Below are 17,966 nucleotides of genomic sequence, written 5' to 3'. Positions count from 1 at the left end.
TCATAGATATGGGGCTCAATATTTTCATCAAGATAGCAGATGGCAGCAAGATAACATTCTCTCCTCACACGCTCTTCAGAACGCTGCCCTCGGAACGAACCACTTGGAATGCCTAATCTGGCCAAGCAATGCAGATGAACAAAGGGCTGGTAGGAGTAGAAAGGCAAACATTCTTTCATCCAAAGAGCTTTTGGAGTGGGAGAATATTATTCTGCAAACGGAGGTACCAAAAACAAAGACCTCATAGGACAAACGGGCTTAAAATAAACTGAGCTACTTTCAGAAATATTTTGCATCGTAAAGAAGAAAAGTGCAAAAACCCCTATGCCAAAATAGCCCCTTGTAGCATGCAAAACAACCTTGTGTAACTTTATGAAATGAAAAAAATAAACACAAAATGTGTACTTGAGACAGGGGTGGTTCGAAGAACGAAGGTGACCTGGGCAAAGTGACTCCTCTACAGACCCTTGAAGTGTCCCTATTTTCCAGGGATTGAATTTCCGGATTTACTGAAGCCATCCCAGTTTCTTATTCGATCCCAGAATCTCCCTGTTTACCTTTGTTGTTGTTTAGTCATTTAGTCGTGTCCGACTCTTCATGACCCCATGGACCAGAGCATGCCAGGCACTCCTGAGAGCCAGTGTGGTGTAGTGGTTAAGAGCGGTAGTCTCGTAATCTGGGGAATCGGGTTCGCGTCTCCGCTCCTCCACATACAGCTGCTGGGTGACCTTGGGCCAGTCACACTTCTTTGAAGTCTCTCAGCCCCACTCACCTCACAGAGTGTTTGTTGTGGGGGAGGAAGGGAAAGGAGAATGTTAGCCGCTTTGAGAATCCTTAAAGGGAGTGAAAGGCGGGATATTAAATCCAAACTACTACTACTACTACTACTACTACTACTACTACTACTATTCTTCTTCTTCTTCTTCTTCTTCTTCTTCTTCTTCTTCTTCTTCTTCTTCTTCCTGTCTTCCACTGCCTCCCACAGTTTGGTCAAACTCATGCTGGTAGCTTCAAGAACACTGTCCAAGCATCTCGTTCTCTGTCATCCCCTTTTCCTTGTGCCCTCCATGTTTCCCAACATCAGGGTCTTTTTCAGGGAGTCTTCTCTTCTCATGAGGTGGCCAAAGTATTGGAGCCTCAGCTTCAGGATCTGTCCTTCCAGTGAGCACTCAGGACTGATTTCCTTAAGAATGGATACGTTTGATCTTCTTGCAGTCCATGGGACTCTCCAGAGTCTCCTCCAGCACCATAATTCAAAAGCATCAGTTCTTCGGTGATCAGCCTTCTTTATGGTCCAGCTCTCACTTCCATACATCATTACTGGGAAAACCATAGTTTTAACTATACGGACCTATGTTGGCAAGGTGATGTCTCTGCTTTTTAGGATACTGTCTAGGTTTGTCATTGCTTTTCTCCCAAGAAGCAGGCGTCTTTTAATTTTGTGGCTGCTGTCACCATCTGCAGTGATCATGGAGCCCAAGAAAGTAAAATCTCTCACTGCCTCCATTTCTTCCCCTTCTATTTGCCAGGAGGTGATGGGACCAGTGGCCATGAACTGTTTACCTTAGGACGTCCCTATTTTCATGGGAGAATTGTTGGAGGATATGCCTTTAGGCTTGCCGCACTGCAAAGAACACTCCAAGGGAGCTGCCATTTTGCTTTCCCACAATGCCCTGGAATGCCTGCCGTAATGTTGCTCCAGGGGATTGTGTGAAATTAAAATTGAGGTTCGCAGCCACAGCTGCCCATTGTGCAGGAACTAGAGCAAGTGTCAAGTACTGGGGAACTGGAGCCCAGGCAGCTGTCAGCTGTCCTAGGAATTCAAGTGCCAACACTTACTCCTGACTTGAGAGATGTCTCCAAAAACTGCCACAGTTATGGGACAAGTATGTACCAGGACAGATGGGAGGTTGCAACTTTTCAACTTTCCACTGTTCAGACATTATCATTATCATTCACCATCATGCTATCACCTGCTTATTTTTGAAAACTGTTATTAAAGGCAGAAGGGCAGGCCTGGCTGTTGTTTTTTTGCTGATCAGTTGCCAACCTTTGTGGGGTCCATCTTGGAAGCAAGAATTCGGTGGCAGGCAAGCAACAGCTATTAAAATCCGATTATCGCAATGACAAACAACTGTGCAGTACTGTTTCTGTTTATAGCAACAAGCTACTGAAGATATGAAGAGGGCTATTAAATCATTATTTATTAGTATATAAGAGCCAGCTGCAACCACATGCAAATTCCTTCCACAATCTCAAGCAAAATAAAACATACAACTTGTTGACTATACATCTGACTAAGTCGTCTTCAGAGTCGAATGGGTCCTCTAGATTTGGATGTTTGACTAGATTTGGATATCACAGTAATAATGCCAAATTTCAGTATGAATGGTAGTAGATAGGAAAAAAGATATTTAAATTTTGAAAACCCTAAAACAGAAGGGAAACAAACATAACGAGAGCCACAAGCCTGACGCATGAATTAGTAAAACTGAATTTGTGCTTGGTTTGCTACTGTTGTTGTCTGTTTAGCTTTCCTTTACAGGCAAAATAAATTAAGACTGTATTAAGGTACAAACATCAAATGGCAACACTCTGCTCTCTTGACAACATCCTGTCATCGCTACAGGATGATCCCACAGAAAAGATGCCTGCTTTTCCCCTGGGCACCTGTTAGAAGCCCAGTTTTACACCCCAAAGAAGAATCAGGAGTACAGGAAGACATCATCTGGCTAATCAGAGGGACAGAAAGTTAAATGTAACCCAGCCAACTCTGTTAATCAACGTGAATGAGTCCACCCAACAGAATTGTCTTGATATGCATTAGGAATAGTGCCTTCCCCATTCACAGCACCATTGTTATTTATCTTCTGTGTCCATGGAAACGAATTAAACATTGTCAGGATGAATATACGAACACTTCTATAAACAGAGGAAAATAAACGAGACTTTACAGCTTTAAGGCGCCATGAATGGCATGCCTAAGGAGAAGAAAGATGTACAGTGGTACCTTGGGTTACAGACGCTTCAGGTTACAGACTCCGCTAACCCAGAAATAGTACCTCGGGTTAAGAACTTTGCTTCAGGATGAGAACAGAAATCGTGTTCTGGTGGTGCGGCGGCAGCGGGAGGCCCCGTTAGCTAAAGTGGTGCTTCAGGTTAAGAACAGTTTCAGGTTAAGAACGGACCTCCAGAACAAATTAAGTTCTTAACCCAAGGTACCACTGTACCAACATCTATTTATTTCAAGATGAACACACCTTTGCAACTGAAAACAAATAACAGAAATCCTAGCACGTTGTGCTTTTCTGTTTCTGTCCTGGACCATGGCACTTTGGATGAACCTTCAGACTTTTGCAGAATGCGCTCATCATATTGGCAGTCCCAAGGCCTGCTTCCTACATACTGGACGCATCTGTCAAGAGCTGGTTTCTAAGCCAGAACTTCTCCCTCCAGAAGATCTGAACCTAAAACTACAGTGCTTTTTTTCTTCTTTCTGGAATTGGCCTCTGGCATCCAAGGAGACTACAGTATGAGAAAGAGCTGCTCCTGAGTTCTGACTCCGCTTGCAAGCAGATTACAACATTTTCGACTTCCCTCCATGCCCGGAACCCCTCCAGCAGCACATTTGATAAAGCGTGTTCTCCTTCATGGAGAGTACGGGTTGCGGTGGGGGCCGACAAGACACACCAAAATTGTGGGGCGGGCTAATTGATCGTTGGCCACTGTTGTGATTGGGCTTCCGTTGTTGTTGGGAAGAAGTTATTGTTGCCATTTTGTGATTGACAGCTTGAAACCTTAAAACTCCCTGCACGAAGCGTAGAGCTTCCTCTTTTCGCTGTGTGCATCTGATTACCCGCCCACCCCACCCCCCTATATTTAGGGTTGTTTGCATTGACCTTGCTATGCCTGTCATGCGGTCGTCTGCTCTTGGGGCAGAGGCCCGGTAGGAATTTTGTCCATCTGGCTGATTGGCTGGGGCCATTTGGTTTTTGCCTGCTGCGTAGCAAATCATCACAACTTGTAAGGTTGCGGTTAGGCATTGGTTTTTGGTTTGGTTGGTTGAGGGGCATGGATTGGCTGTGCCTGCCCCTCTAACGCTGCTGCTGCAAGGGTATTCCATTAAAGGAATACAGGGGCTCACCATTGCTTTTGTCTGAACCCTGTCAAGGGGCTAGGGCCATGCAAGAGCCCCTGGTTGCTTTTGGGGAGGGCTGAGGGCAGGTTCCCTGCTCTGTCGCTATCCCCAAAATGTATTCCCCTTTTCTGGCTTTCGCAGGCTTGCGAAATGTCAGTCTGTCCCCACCGGGGGCAGATCGTCGCAACCAATGCCTACGCAACCACTCACATTTTTGTATTTAAATAAAGTTGTGGCCAAAAATTATGCCAAAAACCTCAAACAAAAATTCTGTGTGAAGTGTGAGTTATTAGGGGTGGCTTGGGGACCTCGACGCGCAATGCCCCAGCATGCCAACCATCCTAGAATCATAGATTGCCCTCTGAAATCACATCTCTCTTAGCTCCCCATACTGTTAGCTGCTGCTCTGAACCCTCACCCTGTGGGAACCTTCACCGACTACCCATTGACTTCCTGCTTCCTACAACCAGGTCCCTATTGCAAACAATGTTTTCTGTAACTGATTCTGTTTACTGGGCCAAGTCACACAACCACTAATTTAGGGTCAGCAGAAATGAAAAAGATGTTCAAAATAACGTTTGTAGAACAACAACCCGGAAGCCTTTCTCTTGGGAATTGTAGGGACACAACTACCTAAATTGTATAGAAACTTATTCATGGACTTGACTACACTGGCAAGAATGTTACTTTCCCAAAAATGGAAAGAAGCAGAAGTCCCAGCAAAGGAAGAATGGATACAAAAACTTGTGGAATATGCAGAAATGGCAAAACTTACCGGAAGAGTAAGAAATCAAGATAGTAAACTTTTTATAAAATAACGGAAATGGTTTCTTGAATATTTACAGATAAATTGCAAACAGATAAAAAACATTGGCAAGATTATTGTAATAACCTGAAGCTTCATAAGAGTATATATTTAAAGTAGATAATTAAATGAATTTGGATATGCAGAATATATTTAAAAATAAATTTAAGGAACTGCAGAAAGAAGGGAAAGGGAGTCAAACTTTTAAACAATTTTAAAACGATTGTAAAAATAATGAAATGTATAAACCTGAAAAGTATTAAAAATATATTTTTAAAGGACATGGATCAGAATGCACATCCACTGGGGGTGCTGTTCATTGATTTCAGTGGGACATGCCTTTGGGTGCGCTTTTTTGAACCTCCAGCTAGCTTACATCGGAATTTGTATATATCTAGAATTTGTGCAGAGTTTGTTTGCATGAGAATAGGTGCCAATCATCCACCCTCCCATCGACATTGACCAACAAAGAATAAATAAATTGGATAGAATTGGCCAAAAGGTTTGCTTGGAAAAATTATCTAGACCTGTGCAACTACATTCTCCACATTGTGAGCTAAACCTGTTGGATTATCAAAGCACCCAGGGCTCACACATTTTCAAGACTATCTTCACATCCATAAGAAACAGAAACCTGCTTCAAAATAAACAAATTAAATAAATGCAGGATGTTATGTTTTTGTGACCAGTTATCAACATCTGAAGCTGTTCTGTACCTACAAATAATTGTGAATTACTGAGAACCTTGTTACAAAATGAAAGAAACTCTGGTACTTTGGGGGTGGCGGAAGTTGAGACCCTAATTATGTAATTTAAGGCTGGAAACAGATTTCAAAGAAATGCCTATTGTGCATGTTTATGAAGGGTTCAGTGTTTTAACAGTTCTTTACAGCATTACGATACTTTTGAAATTAAGCATCCTACCCCGCCTTGCTCTTTCACCCTCCTTAAGCTTCAGAAAGTTTTCACTGTAAACTGAAACACCGACTCTCAAAAGCTGCACGACAATCTACACATCTCTATACAAGCAATGCTAAACTGCAAGAACATATTATTATCATTCCACAGCTTTTGTTTACAGACGTACTCTGCTGAAAGATGGGGCTAAAGGGTGCAACTGAAATGAATATTTTGCTTTCCAAAGGAAAAAAAAAATAATGCCTGCAACATATGCTTTGAATTAAGAAGTAAACGTTGCTTGTCCTGGGCCAGTTGCGCTCACATCTTCTGTATAAGAGAAAATAAGGCAAGAATGTTGTGGTACTTTTTAAGCTATTTACTGCACAATTTATTTATTTATTGCTTGACTTTATTACTAAGATGTTTCTCTCGTGGTTACTCTAGAATGGATGCATTAATGGCACAAGAACATTTGTGCTTCTACTAGAATCACTGGGTCCCCAGGCATGTTTATTTAACCTTAACTCTGTTGGACTGTTTATACTGCTGGAACTTGAGTTCAGTTCACTTTAAATTTCTCAGACTTTCTTGTTTAGAAAAGCTGAGCTTCTTGTGACCTCTCTATCCATGGTGTTTCCTTTACCCCCCCCCCCAGCCACGAAAAGAACAGAATGCCTAGTGTCCCATTTATTTATTTTTAAAAACATATTTCAGTTCCTTTAAAAGGCGGGTCCTTCAGCCCTAATTGAAGATGGCAACCAGATGTTTACAGAACACTATAGCATTTTTCCCTTCGGGGCATCTGGTGCTTTTATTTCCGTTTGCTACAGCTATTTATTTTGATGAAAGAAAACTTGCATGCACTGCTTGAATTCTACAATCACATATTAGGTTATATACGATACGATAATCTTTATTGTCATTGTCCCATATAGAACAACGAAATTGAAAAAAATCTACATCAGACATTCAAAAACCAACAAGCCTGCTATCCCAGCTTGGTTAACCCCCTAAAAACTCTGATACCCCATACAGTGGTACCTTGGGTTAAGTACTTAATTCGTTCCGGAGGTCCATTCTTAACCTGAAACTGTTCTTAACCTGAAGCACCACTCTAGCTAATGGGGCCTCCCGCTGCCGCCACGCCGCCAGAGCACGATTTCTGTTCTCATCCTGAAGCAAAGTTCTTAACCCAAGATAATATTTCTGGGTTAGCGGAGTCTGTAACCTGAAGCGTATGTAACCTGAGGTACCACTGTAATTAAATACAATATACTCCCATAAAGACTACCTTAAAGGTAAAGGGACCCCTGACAGTTAAGTCCAGTCGCGAACGACTCTGGGGTTGCGGCGCTCATCTCGCTTTACTGGCTGAGGGAGCTGCCATTTGTCCGCAGACAATTTTTCCAGGTCATGTGGCCAGCATGACTAAGCCGCTTCTGGCGAATCAGAGCAGCGCAGGGAAAAGCCATTTACCTTCCCGCTGGAGCGGTACCTATTTATCTACTTGCACTTTGACATGCTTTTGAACTGCTAGGTTGGCAGGAAAAGACTACCTTACACTGTGTTTAAAACCAAAATTGCATTTGGATAGAAACTGTTTCTCAGGTAGCTGGTCCTAGTCTTTATAACCCTGTACCTTCTTCCAGAAAGCAGAAGCTGGAAGAGATTATTTCTGGGGTGCGCACTATCCTGCACTATCTCTGCAGCTTTCTTATGACACCTGGAAGTATAGATTTGATCCAAGGTGGGAAGAGTGCACCCAATTATTCTCTCTGCAGTCTTTACAACCCTGGATAGCATTGTTTTTTCCCTGGCCGTGCAGCTCCCAAAGCACACACACAGACCATAAGTTTATACACTCTCCACAGTACAATACATAACTGGCTGCTATTGGATGTTGAACATACCTTTCTTCCTCTATTTGTGCTATTTGTATGCATGCAGAAGATGAGACACATACCTCGCTACCATGAGAAATTTGGCCTACCCTTCTGCATGTGCCGCTTTTTACATGTGTGTAAGAATTTTGCATGAACTCCACCTGAAGTGCCACAGTCTACGAAAAGCTTCACCATTTGATTCTGTTGGGAGTATAAATGGACTCATGTTGTGGCTATACTGGAGCCTTCTCCATATCCTCCAACATTTCTCCAATGGAAAAAGGGTCGTCCAATGCTATTTTTCTAGAAAAAGAGGTGCCGGAACTCACCATGAATGCTTCCCTTGTTCGCGTAGAATGGCAATGACGCCTGCCTGAGAGGTGCTGCAACTGAGTTCCTGGTTAGTTCCAGCTAAAAAAAAGCCCTGGGAACATCCTATTCCATACCTTCCAACATTTCTCCAATGAAAATAGGGGTGCAGGTGGCGCTGTGGTCTAAACCACTGAGCCTAGGGCTTGCCGATCGGAAGGTCAGCGGTTCGAATCCACGCAACGCGGTGAGCTCCCATTGCTCTTTCCCAGCAAAGAGCCCACCTAGCAGTTCGAAAGCACACCAGTGCAAGTAGATAAATTGGTACCACTCCAGTGGGAAGGTAAATGGTGTTTCCATCTGCTGCTCTTGTTTCGCCAGAAGCGGCTTAGTCATGCTGGCCACATGACCCGGAAAAACTGTCTGAGAACAAACGCGGGCTCCCTCGGCCAGTAAAGAGAGATGAGCGCCTCAACCCCAGAGTCATTCGCGACTGGACTTTACTGTCAGGGATCCTTTACCTTTTTATTCAATAATAAAGATCTTCTTGGCTCAGGGGTTGCATAACTCCATACCCCCTCTGATGAAAATAGGGATGTCCTAAGGCATCCTTCGGCCCTCCAAATGTTTTGGACTACAATTCCCATCACCCCTGACCACTGGTTCTGCTAGCTAGGGATCATGGGAGTTGTAGGCCAAAACATCTGGAGGGCCGCAGGTTGGGGATGCCAGTCCTAAGGAAAAGCAGGATGTTCCGGGACGGCTTCTGTAAATCTGGGACTGCTCCTGGAAAAGAGGGACCTTTGGAGGGTTTGCAGCATGATGGCCTTCAAATGTTTTGGACTTCCGCTCCCATAAGTCCTGGCCAGTCCCATAAAGTATCGACTCTTGCTGAGTGAGGGTACATTCATATGGAATAGTTGCCTCGCAAAACTGATATGGAAAATTTCTTCTTCCGGTAACGTTACATGCCAAGACGTAACCTCAGAACTGGATTTTGTAACAGCAGGAGCTGGAAAGGGTATTGCCTGTTTTCCTGATTACAGCTTGTCGAAGATCCTGCAACTCCACCAGGAAACCAGTTTCCACAGCCGAATTCCTTTTGAACACTGAAAGCTGCCTACTTAGTTCCTCCAGCTAGGTTTGTGTGGGTTTGTGGATTGTAGCTACTCTGCCTTTTCCTTTCTTTAGTGGGGAAAGAGCCTCTTAACTTGGTTCCTTCTCCTGACCAATAAAACCAGTGCCTTTAACGTTCCCTAATACGTTCTGCATTTTATGCCCTTATGTCATATGGTTTACGTCCTCTGAATTTGCTACATCTATTTATGTCTGTTCTAAAAGGTCTTTTTTGGCAAAACCAGACTTCAGCAAGAGGTCCTACGCACGCTAAGTAAACTGGTGTAAAAATAAATGCAGTCAAATGGCAAGTAAAATGAGTAAGAGCGTCTTAGTAACCGTAGATCAGAATGGCAGCTGTGTTGTGTCCCTCCCATTATAATTTGTGATTCTCCCCTCCCCAACCTCAACCCAAATGGCTAATTCTGCCTCCTTTTCAGCAGCTGCATAGGACTGTTGGGCCAAAAGCTGAGCAGGAATTTATATCCTTCTTTGGATATGTGTGTGTGTGTGTGTCCTCTTCAGAAAGAAGAGGAAGTGGCTATCTTTGGATGACATATTCTGATTACACTGGATTGTAATAAGAGCAAGAAGAGGCAGAAGATATGGTCCATGTATAGAAGCACTAGGAGCAAGTGTAGCTGTGGATGAATGGCCTGAAATTTAAGGAATATGGTTATTTACTAGCTGCCCATTCCTAGAGAAGTTGATAGGGATATATGAGGGTTACTACTAAGGGATGTGGGTGGCACTGTGGTCTAAACCACTGAGCCTCTTGGAAGGTCGGCGGTTCGAATCCCTGCAACGGAGTGAGCTCCCGTTGCTCTGTCCCAGCTCCTGCCAACCTAGCAGTTCAAAAGCATGCCAGTGCATGTAGATAAATAGGTACCGCTGCGGCGGGAAGGTAAACGACATTTCCGTGCACTCTGGTTTCCGTCACGGTGTCTTGTTGCACCAGAAGCGGTTTAGTCATGTTGGACACATGACCCAAAAAGCTGTCTGTGGACAAACACCGGCTCCCTCAGCCTGAAGCGAGATGAGCGCCACAGCCCCATAGTCATCTTTGACAGGACTTAACCGTCCAGGGGTCCTTTATCTAGGGAGGGAGAGGAGAGCCAAGGGTCCACCAAAATTTTTCAAAGAAGGGACTGATTAAGTTGCCTCAGCCACTTTGGGCAGCTTTCAACATATATAAAAAACATAATAAAATGTTAAACATTAAAAAAACTTCCCTCTACAGGGCTGCCTTCAGATGCCTTTGAATGGTTGTATAGTTACTTATCTCCTTGGCTCAAGGGTTGCAAAACTCCATACCCTCCAACATTTCTCTGATGAAAATAGGGGCATCCTAAGGAAAAGCGGGACATTCTGGGATCAAATCAGAAACTGGGATGGCTTCTGTAAATTTGGGACCATCTCTGGAAAATAGAGGCACTTGGAGGGTCCGATATACTAGGGACATAGGAAGCTATGTTAGAGTAAGGTAAAGGGAAAGGGACCCCTGACCATTAGGTCCAGTCGTGACCGACTCTGGGGTTGCGACGCTCATCTCGCTTTATCGGCCGAGGGAGCCAGTGTACAGCTTCCGGGTCATGTGGCCAGCATGACTAAGCCGCTTCTGGCGAACCAGAGCAGCGCATGGAAACGCCGTTTACCTTCCCGCCAGAGTGGTACCTATTTATCTACTTGCACTTTGACGTGCTTTCGAACTGCTAGGTGGGCAGGAGCAGGGACCGAGCAATGGGAGCTCACCCCGTCGCGGGGATTCGAACCGCCAACCTTCTGATCAGCAAGTCCTAGGCTCTATGGTTTAACCCACAGCGCTACCTGCGTCCCTATGTTAGAGTAGGTCACATCATTTGCTCATTTAGCCCAGTATTGTGTTCTCTCTGGCTGGCATCAGCATTCAAGAACTCAGGCATTAGATTTGTTCTGCTACCTTGTCCTTTTAATTGAAGATGCCAGGAATTGAACTTGGATCCTTCTGCATGCAAAGGTAAGCTTTACTAGTCTCTAGGCGACTCCTGGCCCCATGAGTGGTTCAAATGAAGAAGTAGCCCAAAGGATCAAAGCATGGACTTCACATAATAATCTTTACTGCTGAACAACTATTATGTATTCAAGGGGCAGAGATAAAAAAAGAAAAGTTTCTCTCTCCATTATCACTCTGATCTGTTGGTTTACATCAAAGCCAGTGTTTCAAAACTCCTTAAAACACTCCTCTTAACTCTAGGATATAGATAAATGAGACAGAATTTGGAAACCTGGAAGTAAGGAGGAAGAAACCCCGGATAATTACATTAGACAAGGAGAAGTGATTCTTGTCTTCTTATCCTACCATTTTCAGTTCATCTGTTTCAGTATGTAAAGCCTGGCTCTCTTAAATAGGAGCACGTTTTTATACATCAGAACCATTCTGCTAGGAAAATGTTATGACACAACATAAAGCATATGCTTTCAGAAACGAGTACGTCGAGTACTGTGCTTGCAAAAACACACGGAAATGTTATTTGCTAGCAAGAAAAAAGGAACGATTTTCCATCTGTTATAGAGAAGATCATCGCTTTGGTATGTAAGCAAGTTACTTCATTTCTCAAATTTATTCAAAAAGCTTATTTGTAAATCTGGAAACACAAGCAAGCTACAAACCCTTTCAGCTCATGGAACAGACTCCCCCCAAATTAAAAATGTCGCCTGTTTGATGTTTTCCATACAATTCCCAAATGGGCAAGGCTGCAGGTACATCTGGACATTGAAAGAAAGCTTTTAAATCCCCTTTTATGGCTGCAGGGGGTGGGGGATGTAAGGAATTATTACAATTATTCATGATCTCAGAACATGAATAAACATCACCTGTACTGGTGAACCACGCAGTGCATCAGAGTGTATTTGATTACAAACCTTTAAGGAAAAGAGTATTCTGTGTTTTGCAAGAGTTGGCCATAAATCGCACACCCCTCACAGCTGAGAAGCAGGCAGCCTTATACTGCCTTCAGGCTGAACATCATTCACACATTTATGTAATCCTTCCCATCCACTCGCATTAATGTGTGTGTGTTGTACTCTGTGTCCTGCCCCTATTAGAGGTATGGTTCATGGGAACACACCGGCAGGGCCTTTTGTGTTGTGGTGCCAAGACTTTGAAACTTCCTGTCGCAGGAGATCAGATTGGCTCCTTCCTTCAAGCCCTTTAGATGCCTGACTAAATGCACATTTAAAGCACTTTAGTTAGGGTTGCCATATTTCAAAAAGTGGAAACCCAAACACAAAGTTGTTCAGCTTTCTTTGCAAAATCAAATAAATAAAGTTTTTCAGCTATTTTTTTAGGAAATTCACAAAAAAAAAACCAACACTTCCAACATGGGTTACCATATGTCCGGGTTTTCCTGGACATTTTTCGGAAATTCCGTCCAGATGATATTTCCAACAAACAAATCCCGGATACCTCCAGGAAAATCCAAACTTATGGCAGCTCTACATTAGTTCTCTCGGAGAATCCTGAGAACTGCAGTTTTGTTTTAAGGGTGCTGGGAATTATACCTCTGTGAAGTGGAATAACAGTTCTCAGGATTTGGGGGTGGATGGGATGGAGAGTCATTTGTTGGATGAGCTTCAAATGTATGGAACCTAACCTAAGGCTTATGTTCATATTAGCAACTTAAAATGCAGCAACGTCATTCCCGGCCCCGACTCCCACTGTGTTCCAAATCACATTTTTACAATGCTGTACACACCAGGGAGGGGGCAGGGATGTCTTCACCAAGTTTGTTTCTCTGTGCCTGCAACCCCACCCGGCCCCCAAATTCTGACTCAGCAAAGCTGTCGTCTGCACATGTGCAGTGGCTGTCTCTAAGGTACACACCTCAGCTTAACCGTGACTTGCGTTTTCAAATCAGATGGAAGCTGGTTTGAACGTAAACAAATAAAACAGAAGTGTTTCCCATGATAAATATGGATAGCGGCTAACGTTATGTGCGCCTGGCTTCAAACATCAGTAGCGGGAGCACGATGGAGCTGGATTAAATACTAATGCATGCACTTATGCAAATTTCAAGCTGCCTTTTGCCTTTTGCACTGTGACTGAGGTGAAAGAAAACTGCAGATAAAATAAAAATAGTATGCAGTAACCCTAGACCTGGAAACCCTCTGAATAATAAACTGTGGAATATATGGTCATTAAACTCTCCTCTCCCTCATGATCTGATCGTGTTACAGTTGGGAAAATACTACGGCTCCGTCAAGTCTTCTCACCTGGATTGGGGATTGCATGTTCACTCAGTTTCCGGTCTTCAAGGACTGTAACTCTATAACGGTGCTGTGCAAGGATGTGTCGATATAACAGGAGGTCTTGTTCGCTGCCGGAAGACGGGATGTACAGGATTACTGTCCTTGTCTGACTTCCAAAGAATTTAAAAATGGAGTCCTCCATCTAAAACAAGAAACAAGAAAAAAGGCAATACACAGGACCGTAAAATGCTATCGCATGCAAAATAGTATATGTTTTTCCTGGGAGCAGTTTCAAACAACCATATTATTTATGCAATAATTACAATAGTAATGTAGTCATGTGACATTTGAATATCTAGTTATATTCTGACTCACTAGGGGACAGTCATTTTTACTTCCTAGGAGTAGTATTCCTCAGTGGAAAGAAAATTCCCACCTAGTAAGATACAGTGGTACCTCGGATTAAGTACTTAATTCGTTCTGGAGGTCCATACTTAACCTGAAACTGTTCTTAACCTGAAGCATCACTTTAGCTAATGGGGCCTCCCGCTGCTGCTGCGCCGCCGGACCACAATTTCTGTTCTCATCCTGAAGCAAAGTTCTTAACCTGAAGCACTATTTCTGGATTAGTGGAGTCTGTAACCTGAAGCGTATGTAACCTGAAGCGTATGTAACCCGAGGTACCACTGTAATTCCCATAGGAGTTGTTAGCTGGTTGTCTGAATCCACTTTGACTAAATAGTTTTGGAACTGCATTTGCCCCCAGAAATGCAACAAAGGACACAGAACGCAGGTTCTCTTTGTAGTTCCCAGGACAAACCCAAAATTAGGAGGTGGTTCATGCAGAGTTTCGTTTTTTATATGCTGGCTCCTTTATACATGAATTGTTCTTCTCATTGTTCTCTACAGACAGGATATGAAAATCCGCACACTGCCCCCCAAAATCTGCCTTTGAAAACAAGTAAAACAGGTACCATACAGGTGTGCCTGGACAGAATATTTCATAGCTTGGGTGCCACCACAAAAAGGTTGTATATTTGGCTGCACCACAGTGGTGAAAAAACCCAGAGTCCACATGGGAGAAGTCAATTGTTCAGATACAGTGGTCCCAAGCTGTTTTTATATACAGTGGTACCTTGGTTCTCGAACTTAATCTGTTACGGGAATCCGTTCAACTCCTGAAACCATTTGAAAACCGAGGCGTGGCTTCCGATTGGCTGCAGGAGCTTCCTGCACTCAAGCGGAAGCTGCGTTGGATGTTTGGCTTCTGAAAAACGTTCACAAAGTGGAACACTCACTTCCAGGTTTGCTGTGTTTGGGAGCCGATTTGTTCAGGAGTCACGCCGTTCGACTAGGTACCACTGTACATTGAAAACTGCCCAGAGTGGCTAGGGCAACCCAATCAGATGGGTGGGATATAAATAATAAATTTATTATTATGGAGTAGGACGTCCCTATTGTCATCGGAGAAATGTTGGAGACTATGGGAAACTGACTAATTTTTAAGACTAATGGCATCAATCTGGCTGCTAGATTCTGAAATTTCTCAGAAGACTTTAAACACAGCCCCCTATGCAAAATGTTTCATATCTACTTGTTGTTAGATCATACATAGTAACTGTGGCAAGACTATCTGGTAACCACTTGATGGATCTTGTAATAAAATACAAGTTTCAAGTTCCCGTTGGGAATGTAATTGTGCAGAAGCTTTAATTTGGAATTTTGATTATGTGTACAGTGGTACCTCGGGTTACAGATGCTTCAGGTTACAGACGCTTCAGGTTACAGACTCCGCTAACCCAGAAATAGTACCTCGGGTTAAGAACTTTGCTTCAGGATGAGAACAGAAATCATGCGCTGGCGGTGCAGTGGCAGCGGGAGGCCCCATTAGCTAAAGTGGTACTTCAGGTTAAGAACAGTTTCAGGTTAAGAACGGACCTCCAGAACGAATTAAGTTTTTAACCCGAGGTACCACTGTACTAATAATCTGAACACCCACCATGCAAAAACAAAACTGGAAAGTTAGAGGGCTGCCAGATAAGCTTCGTATTTGCTAAACTGATGCCAAGGAGTGTTTACAGGAGACATTATGCAAACACGGAATTGTGGGTCTTTGGGTATTGGCTATATGTTTCACTATAAATGAGTGTCAGTCAAAATGCTTCCAGTTGTTGAGGTGCCCGATAGCCAGCTATAAAGTGACGCTTGCAGCCATATTTTCCCAGCCGCAGGAAGTAGTTTTATGTTACACTTGGCTCAAGTATAAAATTCTTCGCGGGGGGCAAACACATAACTATGTTAAGCTCTTTGATGAACGACTAACACGTCTCTGTTTTTAATATAGAGTATACCTCTTTCCCTGACTACAATCAGTACAGTTGATGCTAGCTGAAACTATTCCATTCACATTTTATGAAATATGTTGAACAAACGTGTCAGGCAAGAAGTTTCGAAATATTCCAGGCAGCAAATGCATTGTGCTCATAAGCAAAAGTAACCAGGAGTAAAGAGGAATTTAGGATTTCAACGGTGTTGTGTTACACACTCTTGTAATTCATGCTTGGCCAGCTGAGGTTGTATTTATAACCTATTTATTCAACAGTGAAGCATTGCAGGGGGTTGGACTAGATGACTCTAAGATTCTATGATTTGAAGTACAATTTTACCTCAAAACACCCCTTCATCCCTTTTTACCCCTTTCTGCTATCTTCTTCTGATATTTCCTTCCCCATTATATTCTTATTCTCAGTTAGCCTCAAGGGCTACTAAAGTCTCCTATTGCTTCATATGTCTGCCTCTCTATTTTTTTCTAAATATAATTCAAAGAGTGTTTTTTACTGGAATTATGTAAAACCAACTGGAGAAATTCTGTCATGAAGTGAGATGAGGGTGGGGGGAATTAAGATTTGTTCACAAGCAGTGGCATTTCATGGAAAGTTCAGCTTCTGGTTTGAATTCAGCTGAAGGCATCAGACAATAATGCAGATGATATTTCACACAATTACACTGCACCTTGGGTTTTGTAGTCTTTAGAACAGGGGCTCCCCTCTATTGCTGTGGACCTGAAGGCTACAGCTGACAACCAAACTAGATGTGGCAAAGGTTACAGCTGAATGCATCACCAATCTCTTGAAACTTTTGCAGATAGCAGCTGCAAAGGGTCCTGATTTATATTGGACAGAGCTCATGTGTGCTTTTTCTTAAAAGTGCAAATAGTAATGTGGGGGGGGGGGACCTATGGAGGAATGGTGCAATGTGACAAGTTCCTCTTCCCTGTGGCAAGGTTCAGACTGGCTTATGTCCTGCACAACCTCACTGTTTGCAAAGGCTTAATACTTTGTACATCCCTTATGTCTCATGCAGGCTTCACCCTGAACAGAGACATATGATGGACAGAGACATATGACCATGTGTTGTATGAGTAAATGCAAAGTTGTATGAATGAAAGGCGGTTTGGCACAGAAGGATTGGAATACAGTGAGGATAAAGAGACTGACGAAGCTATTGTAAGAAAGCAAAATACCAATTGTCACATGGTGCAAAGCGTTCAATATTTTCCTTGATAAATATAAATGAATCTGCAGTGGATTTGATGGGAAACGACAGCTTTCAGCCAGCAAACTGTTTTACAATGCTATTTCACTGTAATAGAAAGTAAATGTTAAGCCAGATTCCACTTTAAGCAGAATTTGGCAGTCACCCAAGCTTTTTTAATACATAAAGTCCTACGCCAGTAGAGTCTAACATACCTATGAGTCATGTTTTCATCTACGCTAGGCCCCAGTGGAATCTGGAAGTTCAAGGGAGAATGCCGGCTTGCGTTTACCATCTGTGTGCCAGGTAAGGACAGTCAGTGAAGGAACACAGCAAGACAATTTTAGTGCCTAACCCACAGCTGTGGAATTCCTTTCTCCTGGAAACTTGCCAAAATCTAGTTAACTTTCACAACTTTCACAAAACCTTTTCATCTGGACTAGAATTTGACAGTTTAGGCAAACCAAATATTAGTGTACACACACACACACACACACACACACAGAGAGAGAGAGAGAGAGAGAGAGAGAGAGAGAGAGAGAGAGAGAGAGAGTCTGTTGATTCGTCTTAACTGTGATTACAGTTACATCATCCAGCCAAACAGTGCAATACATCAAAAACTGTCGCTTAAACTGAACCCCCAAGCTCTCCAAATCCTTGATTCCAGAAACACAATTTTGGCCATTGCAGAAATGCCTGCTGACTATCTCTGCGTGCATCCTGGTTCACACGGTCATCTCCTCCACATGAGAATAAAAATAAATAAAAGGACAGTCCCAATGTGTCACACTCTTCTGCCATGACTCTTTTGCTTGCAGGTAATCATTTTCCAACACTTTGGACAGTTCAGCATCCCTCCCACTTGGACTTTCTCCTCAGAGTCTATGGCGTACTGTCTAGGGTTGCCATATTTCAAACGACAAAAATCTGGGAAGCCAAAAAAGGTTAAAAATGCCATTTTGGAGCTATTTTATGGAGGATGGGCAAAAAAATCACTATTAATAATAATAATAATTTATTATTTATACCCCACCCATCTGGGCGGCCTCCAACA

The 17,966-nt window shown here is 43.1% G+C and overlaps 1 protein-coding gene across 1 annotated transcript in view; it reads right to left on the bottom strand.

Annotated features, from left to right (window-relative positions):
* Positions 1–17,966, bottom strand: part of CPED1 (cadherin like and PC-esterase domain containing 1) — a 123,546-nt gene that overhangs the window by 88,896 nt on the left and 16,684 nt on the right. Inside the window, exon 3 of the mRNA XM_081211499.1 lies at positions 13,403–13,580. Within this exon, the coding sequence (XP_081067625.1) occupies positions 13,403–13,580 (178 nt within the window). The remainder of the gene's footprint in view (positions 1–13,402; positions 13,581–17,966) is intronic.

This window comes from Podarcis bocagei, assembly GCF_964188305.1.
Source record: "Podarcis bocagei genome assembly, chromosome: 10".
Classification (NCBI taxonomy): Eukaryota; Metazoa; Chordata; class Lepidosauria; order Squamata; family Lacertidae; genus Podarcis; species Podarcis bocagei.
This window is presented reverse-complemented; position numbering and strand designations above follow the sequence as displayed.